Below are 17042 nucleotides of genomic sequence, written 5' to 3' on the forward strand. Positions count from 1 at the left end.
ATAATTATTGCAAGAGCGGAGCGGTGTCACGATCTTATGAAATCAGTCACATAATAACCGTCTGCTCTCTCTCCCTCTGCGGCGCTGCGTGCGCGCTGTTGTCGTCGCGCTGCGCCTTTAAGTGGTGGGCGTGGCTCCGCTACTACGACCCGCCTCTTATGCATAGCGGCCGACTCGCCCTCCCCCGGACTCACACAGTGCAGTAGTCTGCAAAGAAAAGTGACCACGGCCGGAGCCCGTGCAGCCCTCTGAGCGGCGGGACTGCGACCCACACGGACTCGGTTTGCCTCAACCGGCGAGAGCCCGCGGCGTGGGGCGGATTCATGTCAAGCGGGGAATCGCTGCGCTCGGACGCTTAAATTGCGGATCTATGAAGACGCGCGCAGGTTTTTTCTCACTCCCAGCACCAGGTAAAACACTTTTACTTTTACCCCCCCCCTCAGAAAGCTCCCCTGTGACGATGTTGATGCGCAGTCTCAGGAATATAGTTTTGTTTTTTGTTGTTGTTTTGGCTACGGTGATAAATTAAAGCGCTCGGAGCGACCCGCGCCCCCCCCCCCCCCCCCCCCCCCCCCCCCCCCCGTCCCCCGTCCCCCCAGTCGCAGCTGATTTCTCTGAGCTTGATCCGGAGTTGAACCGAGGAGGAGCCAAAGGGAACGACTCCTCCGTCTGGAGCGGCTCACCGGCGGGCAGGACGGGGGTACACCTGTCCGTCCAATCAGGCCACTTCAGACCCTGTTTCAAATCCCCCCCGTGTTCTGCTGAGCAGTCACTTTAACCCCCCCCCCCCTCTGTCACAGTATGCCAGGCTACTAAAAACACTGTTATGTAATGAAACGCCGTTGCGAAACTCGAACTTCTCAGCTGCAACACAGAAGTAGTTTAAGTTTAACTTGGCGGTGTGTGTGTGTGTGTGTGTGTGTGTGTGACCTTACTCCGCCGTGGTCTTAATTGGCGCATCACGTTCTCACACAGCTGCTCACTTTATTTCGTCTCTTAGGTGTTTCTTTTCTTCCTCCCCGAAAGAAGAAGATTATTTTCCTTTTTTCCGTTTTTTTTAAAAATAACTTTGACAAAAAAAAGAATGTAAATGCAGCATTGTGGTCACATCAGCCCCCCCCTCCCAGAGGACTGGGGCGTGCTTATTGTGATGAGAATGAGGCTCAGTTCTAATACCGGCTCTATCCCCCTGCAGACCGAGGGAACAGGGAGTGATTCGCCCCCCACGCCCCCCCCGCAGCCACCAGTCTGCAGACCCCATGCCGGGCATCAGCGCCACCGCGCCTCGTTATGAAAACTGGGACATGGACCACCTCGACCACTACCAACACTATTTCTACGACGACCACGACCCGGACGAGGATTTCTTCAAGTCCACGGCGCCCAGCGAGGACATATGGAAGAAATTCGAGCTGGTGCCGACCCCGCCCATGTCCCCCGTCCGGGCGGCAGAAGGCTCGGGCAGGGTCGGGCTGCTGTGCCCGACCCTGGGCGACAAGCTGGAGTGGGTCTCCCAGTTCCTGGGGCAGGAGGACGAGCAGCAGCAGCAGCAGCAGCAGCAGCAGCAGCAGCAGCAGCAGCAGCAGCAGCAGCAGCAGCAGCAGCAGCAGCAGCAGCAGCAGCAGCAGCAGCAGCAGGAGCTGCCCTTCAAGCTGACCACGGCCAACGATTCCTTCGGCAACCTGAGCTCCATCATCATCCAGGACTGCATGTGGAGCGGCTTCTCGGCCGGCCAGCAGCTGGAGAGAGTCGTCGGGGAGCGCTGCGCCCCCTGTCCCGGGACGGCGGCCGCCGGCGCCAAAGTCGCCGCCGGGTGCGCCGTCGCGTCCCCGGGGCGGGCGCAGTGTGGCCCCGCCGACGCACCGGCCCTCGGCGGCCCGGCGGCGGACTGCGTGGACCCCGGCGCGGTGCTCACTTTCCCGTTGACCGGCGGCTGCAAGAAGCAGGTGTCCTCCGGTTCCGAGTCTCACACCGACTCGTCAGGTCAGTAACGGGCAGAATGTGCCACACAGGACTTTGTGTTCCGCTTCGCGACTCTCGCGTTGCTCCGTCTTGTAGTTTGTCTGCTGGAGTGAGCTGCAGCCTACACTCAATACTATTTCCCTGTTCATGTCACACGCCGTGTACTTCTGCGAAAGGCTCCCCGGGAGTTTTCTAGCAGGCTCGATTTATCATGGTATGTGAATGTAGTCCCGGTGTTGGTCAGTCGGCGTTTTGCTGTGCGTGGTCTCCATTGCTGGCAGTGAGGGTTGGCATGGCACATGACTGCATTGCGTTACCTTGGTGCATTCAACACATGCTTCCAGCCCAGAGAGTGACACGCCCATTGAAACATCTGCTGCTTGGCCGGGCTCCAGCAGACCAGCTGCTCCCTCTCCCTGTTCCTCCAGTTGGACTTAGGATAACAGTATCCTCTCCCCACACTCCCCGGCTCCCATTTGACACCATTTCAATATGAGAGTACACACACACACACACACACACACACACACACACACACACACCGTGTTACAAGGAGGGGGGAAGGAGAGGGAAAAGCAAGCCTCTCTCTGTAGTTAGTTTGTCTAGCTGGAATTTTCCCTGTTTAAGTCCTCCTCTCTTTTTTTTTCCACCTTCATTTCCCCCTGTGTGAACCCATATGAAATGAGTTTGGTATGTGGGCCGCCATGTGATGCTGAGCCGGGACCATGCATAATGTTGCGCGGAATGTCACAAAGGGAACTTGTCGCTGAATTCCTCCACTCAACAGGCTGCAGCGCCAATTGTGTCAGTGGGTGGATTCGGTCCCGGCCAGCCGGGGCTGTGAATAGAGCGGGATTAGCCCGTTGAGGAGGTCGGCCCGGCCTGCAGAACTCTTTGACACAGGTTTTTTTGAGGCGGCGTTCGACACCGTCTGCAGGGCATAGAGAAGTCGAGAGTGAGCAATCGTAAGACATAAATACATAAATGTGTACGTTATCTTGGATGTCATCTTTTGTCATAAATGCATTTAAAAGAAACAAACAGGCAGTCACCCCTCCCTCCCAAAGCCCTTTGTCCATCCCCTCTTCACTGTGTGATTCATGTAGAGATTACCACTTTCTGAGCAGGCAAATCTGTAGGTGGTGCAATTACTTTAAGTGTGTTTCAGTTAACAAGAGCGTTGAAATTCAGCTGGTGGGAATCAAGTGGATGAGACCTTTGCTCAGGTTTAATACACCATCTCCACTCTAGTAAATAGAGCAATGGTTTATTAAAACGTGCGCGGCGTTGAATATTAGTCGGCGAGTTTTAACAAGTTTGAAGAGTTGCTGAACGGTTTCTGAACCCAGTCTCTGCCTCTCATCCTCACTCTCTCCACATGAATGAACAGAGAGAATTTCCACTCGGGGAGCTGACTTAATGTAGTGATGTTTTGCAGCATGCGTGTGTGCGTGCGTGTGCATGCGTGCGTGCGCGCGTGCGTGCGTGCGTGCGTGCGTGCGTGCGCGCGCGTGTGTGTGTGTGTGTGAGAGTGTGAGTGAGTGAGTGAGGACTGGGAGAGTGTGTCCAGTGAGGTGGCTCTTTCTCACCTCCCCTGTCACTTGCAGTCTTAACCACGTGTTTTCTTCTCCTCCAGTAGAAATCTGGTTTAATTGATTTCCTTTGCCCTTTCAGATGATGAAGATGACAAGGATGAGGATGAAGAGGAGATTGACGTGGTGACAGTGGAGCACAAGCAGCAGCGGAAACCCCGCCGACTGGTCAACACCCGCAAACCTGTGACCATCACGGTGCGGGCTGACCCCCTCGACCCCAGCATGAAGCGTTTCCACATCTCCATCCACCAACAGCAGCACAACTACGCTGCCCCTTCCCCAGACACTCTCCCTCAGCCGGCCGAGCCGCCTCGGAAGAGGGTGCGGCAGGAGGCCTCCATCCCGGCGACCCAGCCCCAACAGAACTCTCATTGCCACCAGCCCCGACCCGGCCACGCCCCTCTGAACTTAGACAGCACAAAGTCTCACGTGACCGCGGCCGGGGTCAGGTCCGAGTCGCCTGACCTCAGCGCCTCCTCTCCTACCTCCCCCGCATCGCCTTCATCTCCCCCCTCCTCCTCCTCCTCCTCCTCTTCTTCCTCCCACCCCCAGAGCTCCCCCTCGAAGCCCCACTCCTTCTCCCACCTCTCCAGCCCCCAGTCCTCGGACTGCGAGGACACAGACAAACGCAAGGCGCACAACTTCCTAGAGCGCAAGCGACGGAATGACCTGCGCTCACGTTTCCTGTCGCTGCGGGACGAGATCCCGGGCTTGGCGGACTGCCCCAAGACTCCGAAGGTGGCGATCCTCACGCGAGCCACGGAGTACCTGCAGCAGCTGCACACCAGCGAAAGGCAGAGGGCTCAGGAGAGGAAGCAGCTGAAAGCCAAGCAACTGCAGCTGCTGCAGAGGCTGGCACAGCTCAGGCGGTCCTGAGCGCCAGGCCGTCGGCTGTCACCACACACACGTACACTCACAGAACTCAGCGGGACTACATGAAGGAGAAAAGACACTAATGTTCACTTTGAGTTTGTCACTTTGGAATAGTGCGGGTGGAATTGTTTTTTTTCTTTTTCTTTTTTTCTAGTTTTCTACGTTTGTGGTTTGCACATTAGCTTCTGAGTGATTGACAAGGCCACAAGCCGGTCCGGACAGTAAGCTAGGGACTGATCTTCTGAGGAATCTTCTGGGCAGATTAACTCGACCATGGTTACTCAATATAGATTTCTCTAACTGTTATGTTTCCCTGAATGAAAATGTTCAACTGTTGCTTGCTACTGGGAGACCTGCTTCTCGCTGATAAACTGCTACAACTGTGCTGTTTAACTGCTGCATGGTCTGGTCGGACGTCTGCTGGTGATAGGTGTGCTTGCACGGCAGCGATGAGCCCCCTAGTTTTTCTTTCCCCCTTCAAACTTCAGCTTTGCTATGTGTTATTTTCCATCTTTCTTTACTTTTCTTTCGTCTTACCTTTTCCCCGTTGTTTCTTGTTCGTTCCTCCTCTCCTTTTCCCATCAGTGGTTAGTTTCTGTCTTTATGCCTGCTGATATAGTGGAGATGCAGGGGGCTGTAGTCGGACTGTACTGAGCCACGCAGCAGTAACATTACAACTGGATGCATACGATTTGCTCAGCACCTCCTGAAATAGCTCAGGTTACGTCCCAACTTTCTGTGCCTGCAGGTTTCCGCCGATTCCTCCTGTTGATTTCTTGTTGCACCAGAGGTGTATTGCCAGCAGCACTTTGCCCACAGTAACAGCCTATTTAGTAGCGTTATTTGGAGAAAATTATTAAAAATGCGCTGCCGTTGTTCGAGATCTTCAGAAAAACTGTATGAAAATGTTCACCAAGATTTCCCTCTCTGTATTATTCTGTGATGGAGACCAGCCAAAGGGTGAATGTCGGCTTCAATTAACCAACCAAAATAAATTCTTAGATCAGCTCAAATTTAATCTGTATATGTCATCAAAGATGCCAACTTCTGCTTGGAGATGAAGCCCACTGATTTCCAATGGTATATTTCTTTTTCTTCTCCCTTTTTTTTGAGGAGGGGTGGTTAATTTGATGTGATGCCTTTCGAAGCATTTCAATGAACGCAGACTATACTGTTGGATGTTGTGTATATAGTCCCCTCACTGTACAGTCCCTTTCCAAACAAAAAACCAGAGCTGTCTACTATACTCAAACGAGTTTTTTTTGTTCGGCCTTGTGTGTGAAAACTGTGGCCAGGCTTGCTGGCTTTTCAAAGATGACTCAAAGCTTCTATTTTTGTTAATAAAATGATTATGAAAAAGAAAAAAAAGTCAAAATAAAACACTCACTGAACATTGATCACACTAGCCACTTTGTCACAACATTTTTCTTTCTTTTTTTAATGGCTACTCGTTTTCGTTACTTGTTTTACGTGTTTTTCTGGGTTTCTTTATTTGTACAAGAGTTTTATACAATATTTTCCTACCGAGTTGTGTTTCAGTGTGAGCTAGTTGTAATGAAGCTGGCAGGGGTTCTGCTGGTGGATTTTGTGCTGCAAATTGGCGTGTAAGGTCTGCTTTCTCTGTCTGGAGTGGAAGGCACCTGAAAGCTCCTGTACTGACTGTAGCTGTAGTAACTCTTTTAAATCTGGCGTGGTGGCGGGGGGGCTTAAGAGGATCTATCGATTAAAGTTCTGTCTGTGTGTAGCCTTCAGTGACCTTAATGTTACCGCTTTCTCTGCTTTTTTTTCTTTTTGGAAAGCTTGGTGCTCCCTATTGTCCCATAAGCCATGCAACAGAGAACACCATAGCCCTGGATCTAGTACTGTAAATGACGGGGATCACTGCGAGTAGCATCCTACTCCCCCTGCTTTTATCGGCACTCAGGAAACCCTGTAAACTGTAGCTCTTGTGAAAGGCCCACAGACTGTGCTCCAGGAAAAAAACAAAAACCTAATATGCTGTGTGTGTATATATATAACACAACCTCAGAAACTACCCTCAGAGAGGATTTGATCCTAGGATTCACTCGGTTCAACAAATACTTCAGGATATCAATCAAATAATAATATTATTAATATAATTAAGATTATATAATCTTTTCTCTCTTAAAAAAATGCTACTTAATTCAGCACAAACCACCAGTAGCCAGTCATTTATTGCCCCCCCCCCCCCCAATAGGGTGCACCCCCAGCAGAGGTTTGCCCTACATATTTTTCCATCTGTTTGGTAGCAGTGGACATTGCTTGCTTACTTTGGGAGTTAAATGATGGTGACTTTGGAGCCTTGTCTCAGCACTTTTTTTTCTGTACCTCATAAGCCTCTATGTATGAAGAGTAAGTCAGAAAATTAATAAAAATGTAATGGTTTGACATCATAAATTAATGTTTCTCTTCTCTGTTTGTCCCTTTCACACACACACAAACACACACACACACACACGCAAGTAAAACATTCCTCGTCCAGCTCGACATTTTATTTTTTACCTGGATATGCTGAAGCTGCGCTTAAATCAAACATCTCGCCTTTAACAGGATCACAGTGTTATTTTATTACGCTCGTTTGTTTCCCATAAAAAACCCCACCTGTAGGAGTGAGCACACACGCCTCCCGCTCCCCAGCCACCATTTGTTCTCAGCAGCGAGTGTAACACATCCGGGCATTTTTGCCATGGCAACAAGCATCTTCGCTCACAGCTGCAGCGCTCTTGACAGTTGCCATAGAAACAATACCAACTATACTCTGCAGGCCTCCCTTTAAAGACGTTTCAAATGTTATCAACACTCTGAGCTGTTAACAAATGTAGCAACACGGAGAGTGAAGTCTGTTCTGACATGTTATTGGCTGGTATAATCTGGTTTTAATGCTATTAACCATCAGAGAGTGATCTGCGACAGGAAGGCGAAACCGTTCTAAAATAATTACATTTATTTAGTTTGAAAGTAGAAATACCCCCCCACTCGCATTTTTCCTTAGTAACGGCTGCTGTTGCCTGGTAACAGAGCCCTCGTCTCGGTTCTTACGCCGGCGGCGCATGCGCACGTCCGTCAGCTGGGCTGTGTGAGGCAGCGGCATCATGGCGGCGTCCACTCGCAGCGTGCAGTGCGCCTTGCGGGGAGCAATGGCCCCGTCTCTGGTGGTGATTCTGGGAGCTACCGGCACCGGCAAGTCCAAACTGGCGATGGAGATCGGAAAGCGGCTCCAGGGGGAAATAATCAGCGCCGACTCCATGCAGGTAGGAGAAGCGTCGGCGCGAGGAAACGTGCAGGGAGACCTTGACACGGCTTGACACAATGCTCTCGACGACGCGCGGTTGGCTGAAATGAATTGAGTTGAACGTCGATTTTGTATTCACATTAATGCCGACGTGAACACTAGCAGGCGGGATGTCTTGTCCGACTCCGCGTTTCACAAGGAGCAGTTAGCAGGAAGCTAAATATCACGGCGGACAGACAGCAGGCGTTAGCACAGCCGCCAACATGACAGTAACTTCACCACAATCAGATCCACAATCGTCAACAGTCAGGGGTCTGCTGACAGGGGCGCCGCTAGAGAGTTCGGGCCCGATGGAAGCAAAGTATATCTGTCGTTCTTTTCCTGGTTCCTGCTCCACCCTCCTCCTCCTCCTCCTCCTCCTCATCATCAACATCATGACTGGAGTATCCCTGCCCCTCAGTATCACCACTGCAGACACTAGCCTTGACAACTAAAAAATAATAATAATATAATACATACATATATAATAAAACAAAATCAACTTTACAAGAACACAAGTTTGTGTGTGTGTGTGTGTGTGTGTGTACACACACACGTATGCCTGTTTGTCGTTGTCTGTTTTGACATTTCTTATCTTGATTTAATGTTGGTTTTGTGTATTAACACGTTGGAAACTGTTTAATATAATATTAACGCTACAGTATCTGAAGTATAGAAGAACGTATTCACAGAAATTGAATATATTGTCCATAATTGTGTGTTCATATACGTATAATCACCTGCAACAAAGAACCAATGTTTTTTTGTCAACGACAAACACGATTCGTGTTGTGCTGGGTTGCGGTTCCTCTGCGACTTGGGAAAAAGGTCGGGAAAAAAAATCACTTCCGGGGGCCTAGTTCCGAGGTATAATGGAATGCAGCATTAAATACGGTTGCAGAAAACAGTCCAGAATATGCACATTCACGTTGAATTTCCAGCGCTGCCAGAAAACGGAAATGGAATTAGCGGTGCGCCACCATAAAGAGTCCCCTGCCGGGTGCTCAGTTGGTTGCGGTTTGCAACTTAACCACCAGATGCTGCCAGAAAAGTACAAAAATTACACACTGGGGCTTACGTATAATTTTAGTGTATACAATGGTGCACCTGTTGTGTCACTGCATGGGTCCTGCCTCATCAGTGGCCACAGTGAAAGCATATTTCCACCACGGAAAAAGGTCCGTCAGTTTGGCTGGATCTTGTACCGACATTTTTCGTTTAAAAAATTTGTATTATTTTTTGCGCGATGAAAACACAAAGTGACTATGGCAATATTTGTAATGTTTAATTTTTCAGACGGTTCACTTTGTTTTGCTCTCATCCCAGCTTGGTTGGGCTTGAAGGAGCAGCATAGCCTGATCACTGTGCTGACCTTCCCGCCAAATCACGGTGGGTTCAAGACAACTTGGACACACGAAATTTGACCCATTAGAAATGATTTGGACGGTTGTGCAACTTGGGATAACAGGTCGGAAAAGTGCGGGGGACAGAGGGGACAGAAATGGGAAGTGCGTCGCTATGCCCCTGGATATCACGACTTCTTTGACGACGACGTGTCATATCTACTGACAGTCCACCGTCTGTTCTGCTTGTAAGACACTGACTGGAAGATTCGAGCGCTCTGTGTTCAAAACGGTCTATGAAATACTGAACCATGCAATAAATAGAGAGAGGGGTGAAATATAAAGGCAACACCGATAATTTTGAAATGAACCACATGTTTGTTTCATTCATAACGTTTTAATTGATTAAAAAAAATCATTTTAATTACATTAAATTACTTACGATGACAATAATGATAAAAATAATAATAGTGTGCTCTGAGGGGCCCCTGTCAGTGCTGGGCCCTTTTGTCCATCTCATGTAGCCGTGCAATGGTCTCAGCTGCAACACCCTCATATCAAGAAATATTGCTCCACCTTTAAAGTGTATAGATGTATAAAGCACAAACAGTTCGTAAAATTAAAAATTACAGATAAAGGTGTGTGGAGAAGTATGGAATTTGAACAGACGTGAATCCAAAGATTTTAGAATACTAACGAACCATCTCAATCGCTCTAGTCTAATGACGGTCAGTGATAAACGTCGCCATAGCGACACACTCTGTACCTGCCACTGTCACTACGGTATCTACAGAGCCGTAGTTCACAAATGACTATGACAGGTGGAATGACAAGTAAAGTATAGTAAAAATATCAATATGAAATGATTGATTATGAAAATTAGTCTGAAATAGTTAGCAGGGCTTCAGACTTACTTTTTCTACTAGGAGCGCTGTAACCCCTTGATGAAAATGTCAGGGGCACAAGCAGAAAATTTAGGGGCTACACCTTAAATCGTCCTGCAATGCAGTTATCCACATTTTCGCCCATTTTAGCTGTATTACTGATAAATGATTGGGAAATGAATAGTAAACTTACAAAAATTACAATGTGCTGTTCTATTTTAAGTTCACAGTGTCACAATTTAATTTAATGAATGAATGAATGAATGAATGAGGAAAAAGGGTCAATGGTTAGACGTTAAAGTCTGCTAACATCTTGAGTGAGACGTTAGCTGGTATTAATGCAAAAAAAACCCTTTTTGCGTCTACCCTTTTAGACGTAAATTTTTTCTGCCATATGGTCGCTTTTCATTGGTTTTCATGTAAAACGGTGGACAGTGTGAACACACCTTTGACCCTCAATGCCTTCTAAATAAGTGAAATGATCATATTTCAGCACCACTCCACACAATGCTGCTGTTCTGTAACGCCTCCGTGAGCGCAGCGACATCAGGTCCGTCAAGCCCTCAGAACAGGCCGGCAAGGTGCAACGCTTGGTGGGGAGGGCCGTTAAATCACAGGAACAGTCCGGAGGCCGGCCACGGGTGCAAGAGAACACTGAAGGCGAGTCTGGAGACCCGAAATCCGGGCACCGCCCCATCATTATAGGAGGTGGTGGTGAGCGACTGAGAACTTTAATTCCTGCTTAGATGCGAAGACACACCAACGAGTGTAGCTCTTCCCCCTCTCACACACATTGGCCGACACTGGTGGACTCGCTCTCACGTAAAAAAAACATTACATAAATAGGTCGTAACGGTTACATGCATTGCAGCATAAATCAAGTTTATTTCATTTGAAATCAATGAATTTGGAGATTGGCATCAGGTGGTAGCTGTGATACCTTGATAAACGTGTTAGCAACATGAATTGCAGTTGTTGTACAGAGCGATGTCCAAATTACTCAAGAGAGGATACAGACAATATGAAATCCTGCGAACGTTTTTGCAACTTGTAATCATATGCAAAATATACTGATCATTGATATGATGACTTTTTTGCAGATGAGTCGTGTGTACATACTGTACTGTAAACGCAACATTCTGTTCATTACTGACTGACAGCTAATCCAGTCATATTAAATCTCTTTTATTATATTATTATGTTAACAGTGCCATATCAGTGGTGTTTTAGTGTGCAGTACTCAACAAGGGATAAGATTTATCTGTCTGTCTGTCTGTCTGTCTCAGCAAAGCAACATTTAAAAACTCTCATGCTTGCTCGCTTCACTCTCCTCTCTTTTGGCCCCGCCTGCGGTTTGGGTTCTCAGGCTCTGTTGCCGCAGCAACCAGAGGGCACACAAAATTAAATGGTTGGGTACCGGTTTGGGTCTGGGTCACACTAGGGCACTGCATGGACACACGCACATGTGCCCCGCGCACAGACAGACAGACAGACAGACAGACAGACAGACAGACAGACACACACCAATTCTTCCAGATGTGTGATTTCCCTGACTGTAGATTTATTTCTCCTGCGTCTGCACCACCTTTACCTTCCTGCCACCTGGTGTGGATTGTCCTTGAGAGTGTGTGTGTGTGTGTATGTGTGTGTATGTGTGTGTATGTGTGTGTTTGTGTGTGTGTGTGTGTGTCCCTGCAGGGAATGATTCTTCCAACAGTCACCTGGTACTGGGTAAACTGGGTTACGCTAATAACATTTCAGCCCAGAATATCTCAACCCACCAGCAGCTCTGGTGGAGAGAAAACCGTGGCCTAGTTGCGGCGTGGCTCCACAATCCCTGGCCCTTTTGCTCCCCTCCTGTCGGTGCGTGTGACGGCGAGAGAAAGCGAGAGAGACATGTAGACACGGAGTGAGTGAGAAAGGGACTGCTTATGTGAGAACGAGGCTGTGTGTAGGCTAGAGCTGGCCTGTGTTGTCTTTGGGATAGGAAACAGTCTGGTCTTGTTTGGGAGAAAGCAGCATTGTGCTGAGCTGGTGCATATTCAGCGGCGCGCTGCGCCAGCCCAGCAGCTGATAGTGAATGGGCACGCTGTGGCCACTGGGAAGTGTCTATTGTCCTGTGGAGAATTGGTTCCCACACTCCCTAACACTCCTATTGTGTTATCACCCCCCGCCCTCCTGTCCCTGGCCCATGCCCCCAACCGACAGTTCATTGGACATGCAAGGGGATATTATTCACTCATTAAATGAACATGCTATCTATGGCACACACACAAAAGTGCAGCGCTGTACTCTCATTGAAAGAGGCACTGCCAAATAGTGTAAACCTGTGGTTCCCAAAGTGGGGTCCAGGGACCAGCGGGGGGTCCCTCAGAGGCTTCCAGCAAAACTGTTCTTTCACTCCCTAAAAGTTGGAATTATGGGAAAATGTGAGTGTGTCATTTTAGGTTTTTCAGCCCTCACCTATATATATATATATATATATTATATATATATATCTCAAAATTAGCTCACTGGATATCTACATGTCTAAAATTAGCCATTCATATAAAGTCACAGAATGAGAGTTGTCCGTGCACCATATCCACTATTAGATGAATCCAGAACGGGGTTATTAGTACAGTACGTCACATCCTGTACTAAATTTATCTGCACTCAATGCCCTTTTGTATTTAATTTCCCCAATGTTCCTTTTCTTGTACTGTACACTTCCAAGTTTTTTAAAATAGATTATAGATTCTTGTCTTCAGAGCCTTAAATGAGGCCTCTTCAAATCAGCTAAAAGTGGCAAAAATCCTATACTATGACTTCACAATACTAGCGATAACTGTCACCATGGGCTATTTGGGGAAGATGGTAAATAGATGGGGATCCGACTCTTGTTATCAGAACATTTTCAAGCCTCTGACAGGTGCTGTTAGACTAAATATAAGTTCTCTGGCTTCAAATAATGTTTTCAAACGGTGGGAGGAGGAATATTATGTATATATTTTTTTTTAATCTAAAGTTAGAAACTGTTACAGCCAAGAGCGACACTCTCTCTCTCTATATATATAATATATAGTTTAAAATGCACAAGTTGTAGGATGTAATTGCTTGAGTCAGGCCTTTGATGAGCTGACATCATTTGTCAAAGTGTGACCTCAGGGGAAGAGGAGGATTTGATCATGCTGCGTCTTACCGACGACACTCTGCGAGGCATTATTGGTAATGAGAGTCAGTTGACATAGACGATGACAGTCGGGATAGAGTGGGCACTTCAGTGGTGATTCATGCGAGGAGTCCTCAGCCTGAAACATTACATCGGCCTGCTCAAAGCCGCGTTCGTCGCTCGAACGCTGCCTCGTTTTCGGATTGCACATCGCAGCAGTCAAGTGTACCGCTCATTTCCCTGTCTCACATGTCTGCCACTTCTGTTTTTCCTCAACATGCTATTCACAAAAGGGAAGGATCTGAAAAGTCATACAGGTGCTCTTGTGCGTTTTAAGTGAAAATGATAAACAGTAGCCACATAATGATACAGTACAATGCATTTCTTACACGGCCGATTGAGCATGTATTTGGATTCTGTAATATTGGTTGTTCCAGGTGTGTTTTATGAACAAAACTAGGACTAGGATATTTTGGTCTCCCTGAGACACTTGAACGCACCAGCAAGAGTTTAAAGGGAAGTCTCTTTTTGGACATTCTGTGTTACATTTACTGAACTCTTGCCCCTTTAATGCTCAATGCCACTGTAGTGGAATAAATGCAGAACAACTTCTGCCTTGAAGGTAAGAAGTAAATCTGAATGAATCATTACAAGGCTTTGCATTAGGTTTATGCCTGCCATCCACATTCCGGAGCTATTGACAGCATAAAATGGAACATTTTAAAAAACCTTGGCTCGTCTTAGTTTAAAACATTCTGTGGCTGCTCCGTAGTATTAAGGGGCAGAAACTGAGATGATGCAGTCAGCAGAATTCTCTTCCTGATTGGTTCTTATCAGTCAATACTCAACTACCAGCGCTGAAAGCAAAGCTAACACTTAAGATGTTTTGAGATATGAACTCTGCAAAATGTCTGGAGAATTGGGTCCGGACATTTTCCAGAGTTTGCTTTTTTTGTTTACAGTCATCATCACGTCTACTTGAATCTTCCGAAGATTTTCCCGAGCTGTGGTTGAGGCCAGGTTCCTGGGCCACAACCAGCTAAGAGATCGCAACGTGATTGGTTGTACACTCTTCTTCGTTGTTTTCAATGGTCAAAAGTGGCACCTTCTGCTCTGGAGTTTTCCCTTTCCTTTGACAGTGGCAGATATTAAAATGTGTCAGAAAAGCGAAAGAACAGCGGTATGTGTAGGGCCTTTTTTATTGTAGTGCTGTCGTTTTGATACATTCGAAAGAAGTTTGTCGTTTGATGTTAGTTTACAATGACAACTAACCCTAACCCATACCTTAATCCTGACCCTAACCACAACCCTTACCGTAACCGGATTAAACGCTGCATGTAAATGCTTTAAAAGTGTAAAATCAAAGAAAATATGTGAGATGTTACGCTTTTGAATTCCAGGAGACGCGACAACACGCATGCCCAAGCGGTGGACCAATGAACAAGCTCATTCTTATCTGGTTGTTGGTACCGTGTTCTCGGTGGCAGACATACCTCATTTTCCCGCTGTATTCCCACATGGCCTCCCTTGGACATCTCCCAGAAATTTTATTTTGGGAGCTGGCAGGAAAAGTTCCAGAAAATGTGCGGTGTGACATTTGTGGGCACATACAGCCCCTCTGGAAAATTTCAGTGCGTGTCTGAAAGCAGTTTTGCCGTCAGTAACAGTTCCATCTCGTCATTGGTCCAAGAGGAGAAGAACCCTGCTCTTATTTTTCACCATTGTAGTTTCTCTTTTGTCTCACTCGTGTGTGTAAAATGGGTGGGCTTGAGTGTGTGTTGGGAGGTCTGTGGAGTAATAAATTGAGGAGGTCATGCACATAGAGACCATTAAGCTGCATTCATTTAGAGTAAGAAAGTATTAAAAAAATCAGTGAATATTTCCTCAACGTCTGCTAGCTGTCGCTTTTGTGTGTGAGCGGATCAAAATCCAGGTTTTCAGCTCAGCCCAGGCCCCGTAAATCGAAAACAAGAAAATTCGCTGGAGTTGAAATATTTGAACTCGGGCGACATATTTGCGACGCGATAGCCAATGGGCATTGAGATCCTCCCTCCGTCCCTGTCATCAGACGGCCTGTCATTGTATCATTAATGAAGGATCACTACTGTCGCTGTGTGTGCGCAGCCCGACCGGGTTGTCATTTGCATCATCACTGGGTGAAGAAGGAGAGGGCTCGGCAGAAATGAACGAGGAAGCTGGACACTAGCTTTAGCCCCAGTTAGCCACTCTGTGGCTTCCCCAGTGGCACTCCCGTCTGCCTCTTTTTCCTTCAGCAGTTTACCTGCGTGTGTGTGTGTCTTTGTGTGTTTGTTCAGATGACGTTTGTCGGAGAAAGTGGAAGGAAGAACAGGCAAACTTTTGCCCCAATGACTTAAATAAGCACAAATGTTTGCTTGCGACCAAACGCGAAAATTTGCATCGCGTCCGGTGTGAACGCACCATAAGAGACGTGCTAGCGGGTGGCGCTGCAACGCCGCGGTTTTGGCCTAGCGGTTAGGTCGGACTCCCATATCAGATTCGCGAGTTCATGGCCCGGTCGGAGCATTAAAATCGCAACAACAACAAAGAGAGAGACACGCTTTCTCCAAAATTGCCAAGTGCCCCTTTAAGGACAGCGTGAACATTGCAAGTTCGTTTCGTTCATTTCCCGCGCAGCAGTAGGAAAGCTGTCATCTGTCGCGTTGGCCCTTTTTTTGTGTGCCATTAAAGTAGAAGTGGTTGGCGTTAATCATTATTTTTTTTAAATTGAAGTCGTGCATTTGATGGTCAGGTGGCAAATGAATTTGACCGCTGTGACGGTTGCCTATGCAAAGGTTATGCTCATCATTGGCCAGAGGCTGTTGCACACAGACAGACAAACACACACACGTACACCAACACCAACTGCTTATCTACGTATTAAACACATCCTACTATCAAAAACTGTGCAGCTATGTGTTATTTCCCTCTAATACGCTTGCAGTCATCCCTCCTTCTCTCTCTCTCTCTGTCTCCCCCGCCCCCACTGTCTCTCTATCTGTCTGGTGTGGCTGTGACCTGTCTTGGCTTTGACGTAGCTGTTTGTATTGGAACTGAGGCGATGCTGCCGCCTCCCACATCTGATTTATAATGCATCTTTTTAAGTGATCTAAGCCTGTGTTGGGGCCGGCCCAAAAAAAAAAGGAGAGCTGATTAACCCTTATTTTTGTTGTGGGGTGTGTGTTAGTGTGCTAAGTGTGTGTTTGTTGTGTGTGTAAATGGCAGTCTGCGGGTGTGGTGATGCGGTCACCGCTACAGTAAAGCAGCGAGGGAGAGGAGGATGGCAGGAGGGAGGACGCGGAAGAGGAAGGGGGGGGGGGCAATGCCATGAATGATTTATTAGTCTGGCATTACTGGGCCATTCCCCACAGAGAGAAGAGAGAGGATGGAGGGATAAATTGTTGAAGAATGGTGCCTTGAGTGGGAAGGATGGAATGGAAGGGCTGAAAGAGAGGGAAACAAGAATATAGGAGGAAGGAAAGGGATTCAGAGAGGAGGATATAAATGGCGAGCCAGCTTACAGTTTGTCTGTCGGACTGTGTCCAGGGGACAGACTAAGGACAAATTGTTCTGTCTTCCTCTCTGCACTGCAGTTGACCCTTTTACAGCTGACCCTGCCATTGTTTGTGATCAAAGCCCTCAGCATGTTGCCATTTTACACTGGTGAATTTCCAATGTAAATGTTACAATACCCATGCAAACACTAGAGGGATGTACCAATAAGACTTTTTTTTTTCTCAGATTGCGATGTTCAAACTCAGGTTATTGGCTGGTACTGACTTCTGATCGAGTACCAGTGATGTTTTTCTTCTACCCAGTATTTAAAATTCGATATCATGGAGGGAGTGGCACAGTAGCGTTAGGAGCTTCACCTTTTCGTTGGATACATCTGGTCGATTAAAAAAGATCCACTTAATTAGGTAA

The 17042-nt window shown here is 47.4% G+C and overlaps 2 protein-coding genes across 2 annotated transcripts in view; both read left to right on the plus strand.

Moving 5' to 3' along the window:
* Nucleotides 1-197: 197 nt before the first annotated feature.
* Nucleotides 198-6848, plus strand: myclb (MYCL proto-oncogene, bHLH transcription factor b). Its single transcript, XM_035634549.2, has 3 exons — nucleotides 198-410; nucleotides 1196-1983; nucleotides 3637-6848. The coding sequence occupies exons 2-3, from the start codon at nucleotides 1260-1262 to the stop codon at nucleotides 4431-4433; spliced, it is 1521 nt and encodes a 506-aa protein (XP_035490442.2). The 5' UTR covers nucleotides 198-410; nucleotides 1196-1259; the 3' UTR covers nucleotides 4434-6848.
* A 675-nt stretch (nucleotides 6849-7523) lies between these two features.
* Nucleotides 7524-17042, plus strand: part of trit1 (tRNA isopentenyltransferase 1) — a 37808-nt gene continuing 28289 nt past the window's right edge. Inside the window, exon 1 of the mRNA XM_035634550.2 lies at nucleotides 7524-7702. Coding sequence (XP_035490443.1) covers nucleotides 7544-7702 — 159 coding nt within the window. The 5' untranslated portion in view covers nucleotides 7524-7543. The remainder of the gene's footprint in view (nucleotides 7703-17042) is intronic.

The sequence above is a fragment of the Scophthalmus maximus genome, chromosome 5 (genome assembly GCF_022379125.1).
Source record: "Scophthalmus maximus strain ysfricsl-2021 chromosome 5, ASM2237912v1, whole genome shotgun sequence".
NCBI classification, from domain to species: domain Eukaryota; kingdom Metazoa; phylum Chordata; class Actinopteri; order Pleuronectiformes; family Scophthalmidae; genus Scophthalmus; species Scophthalmus maximus.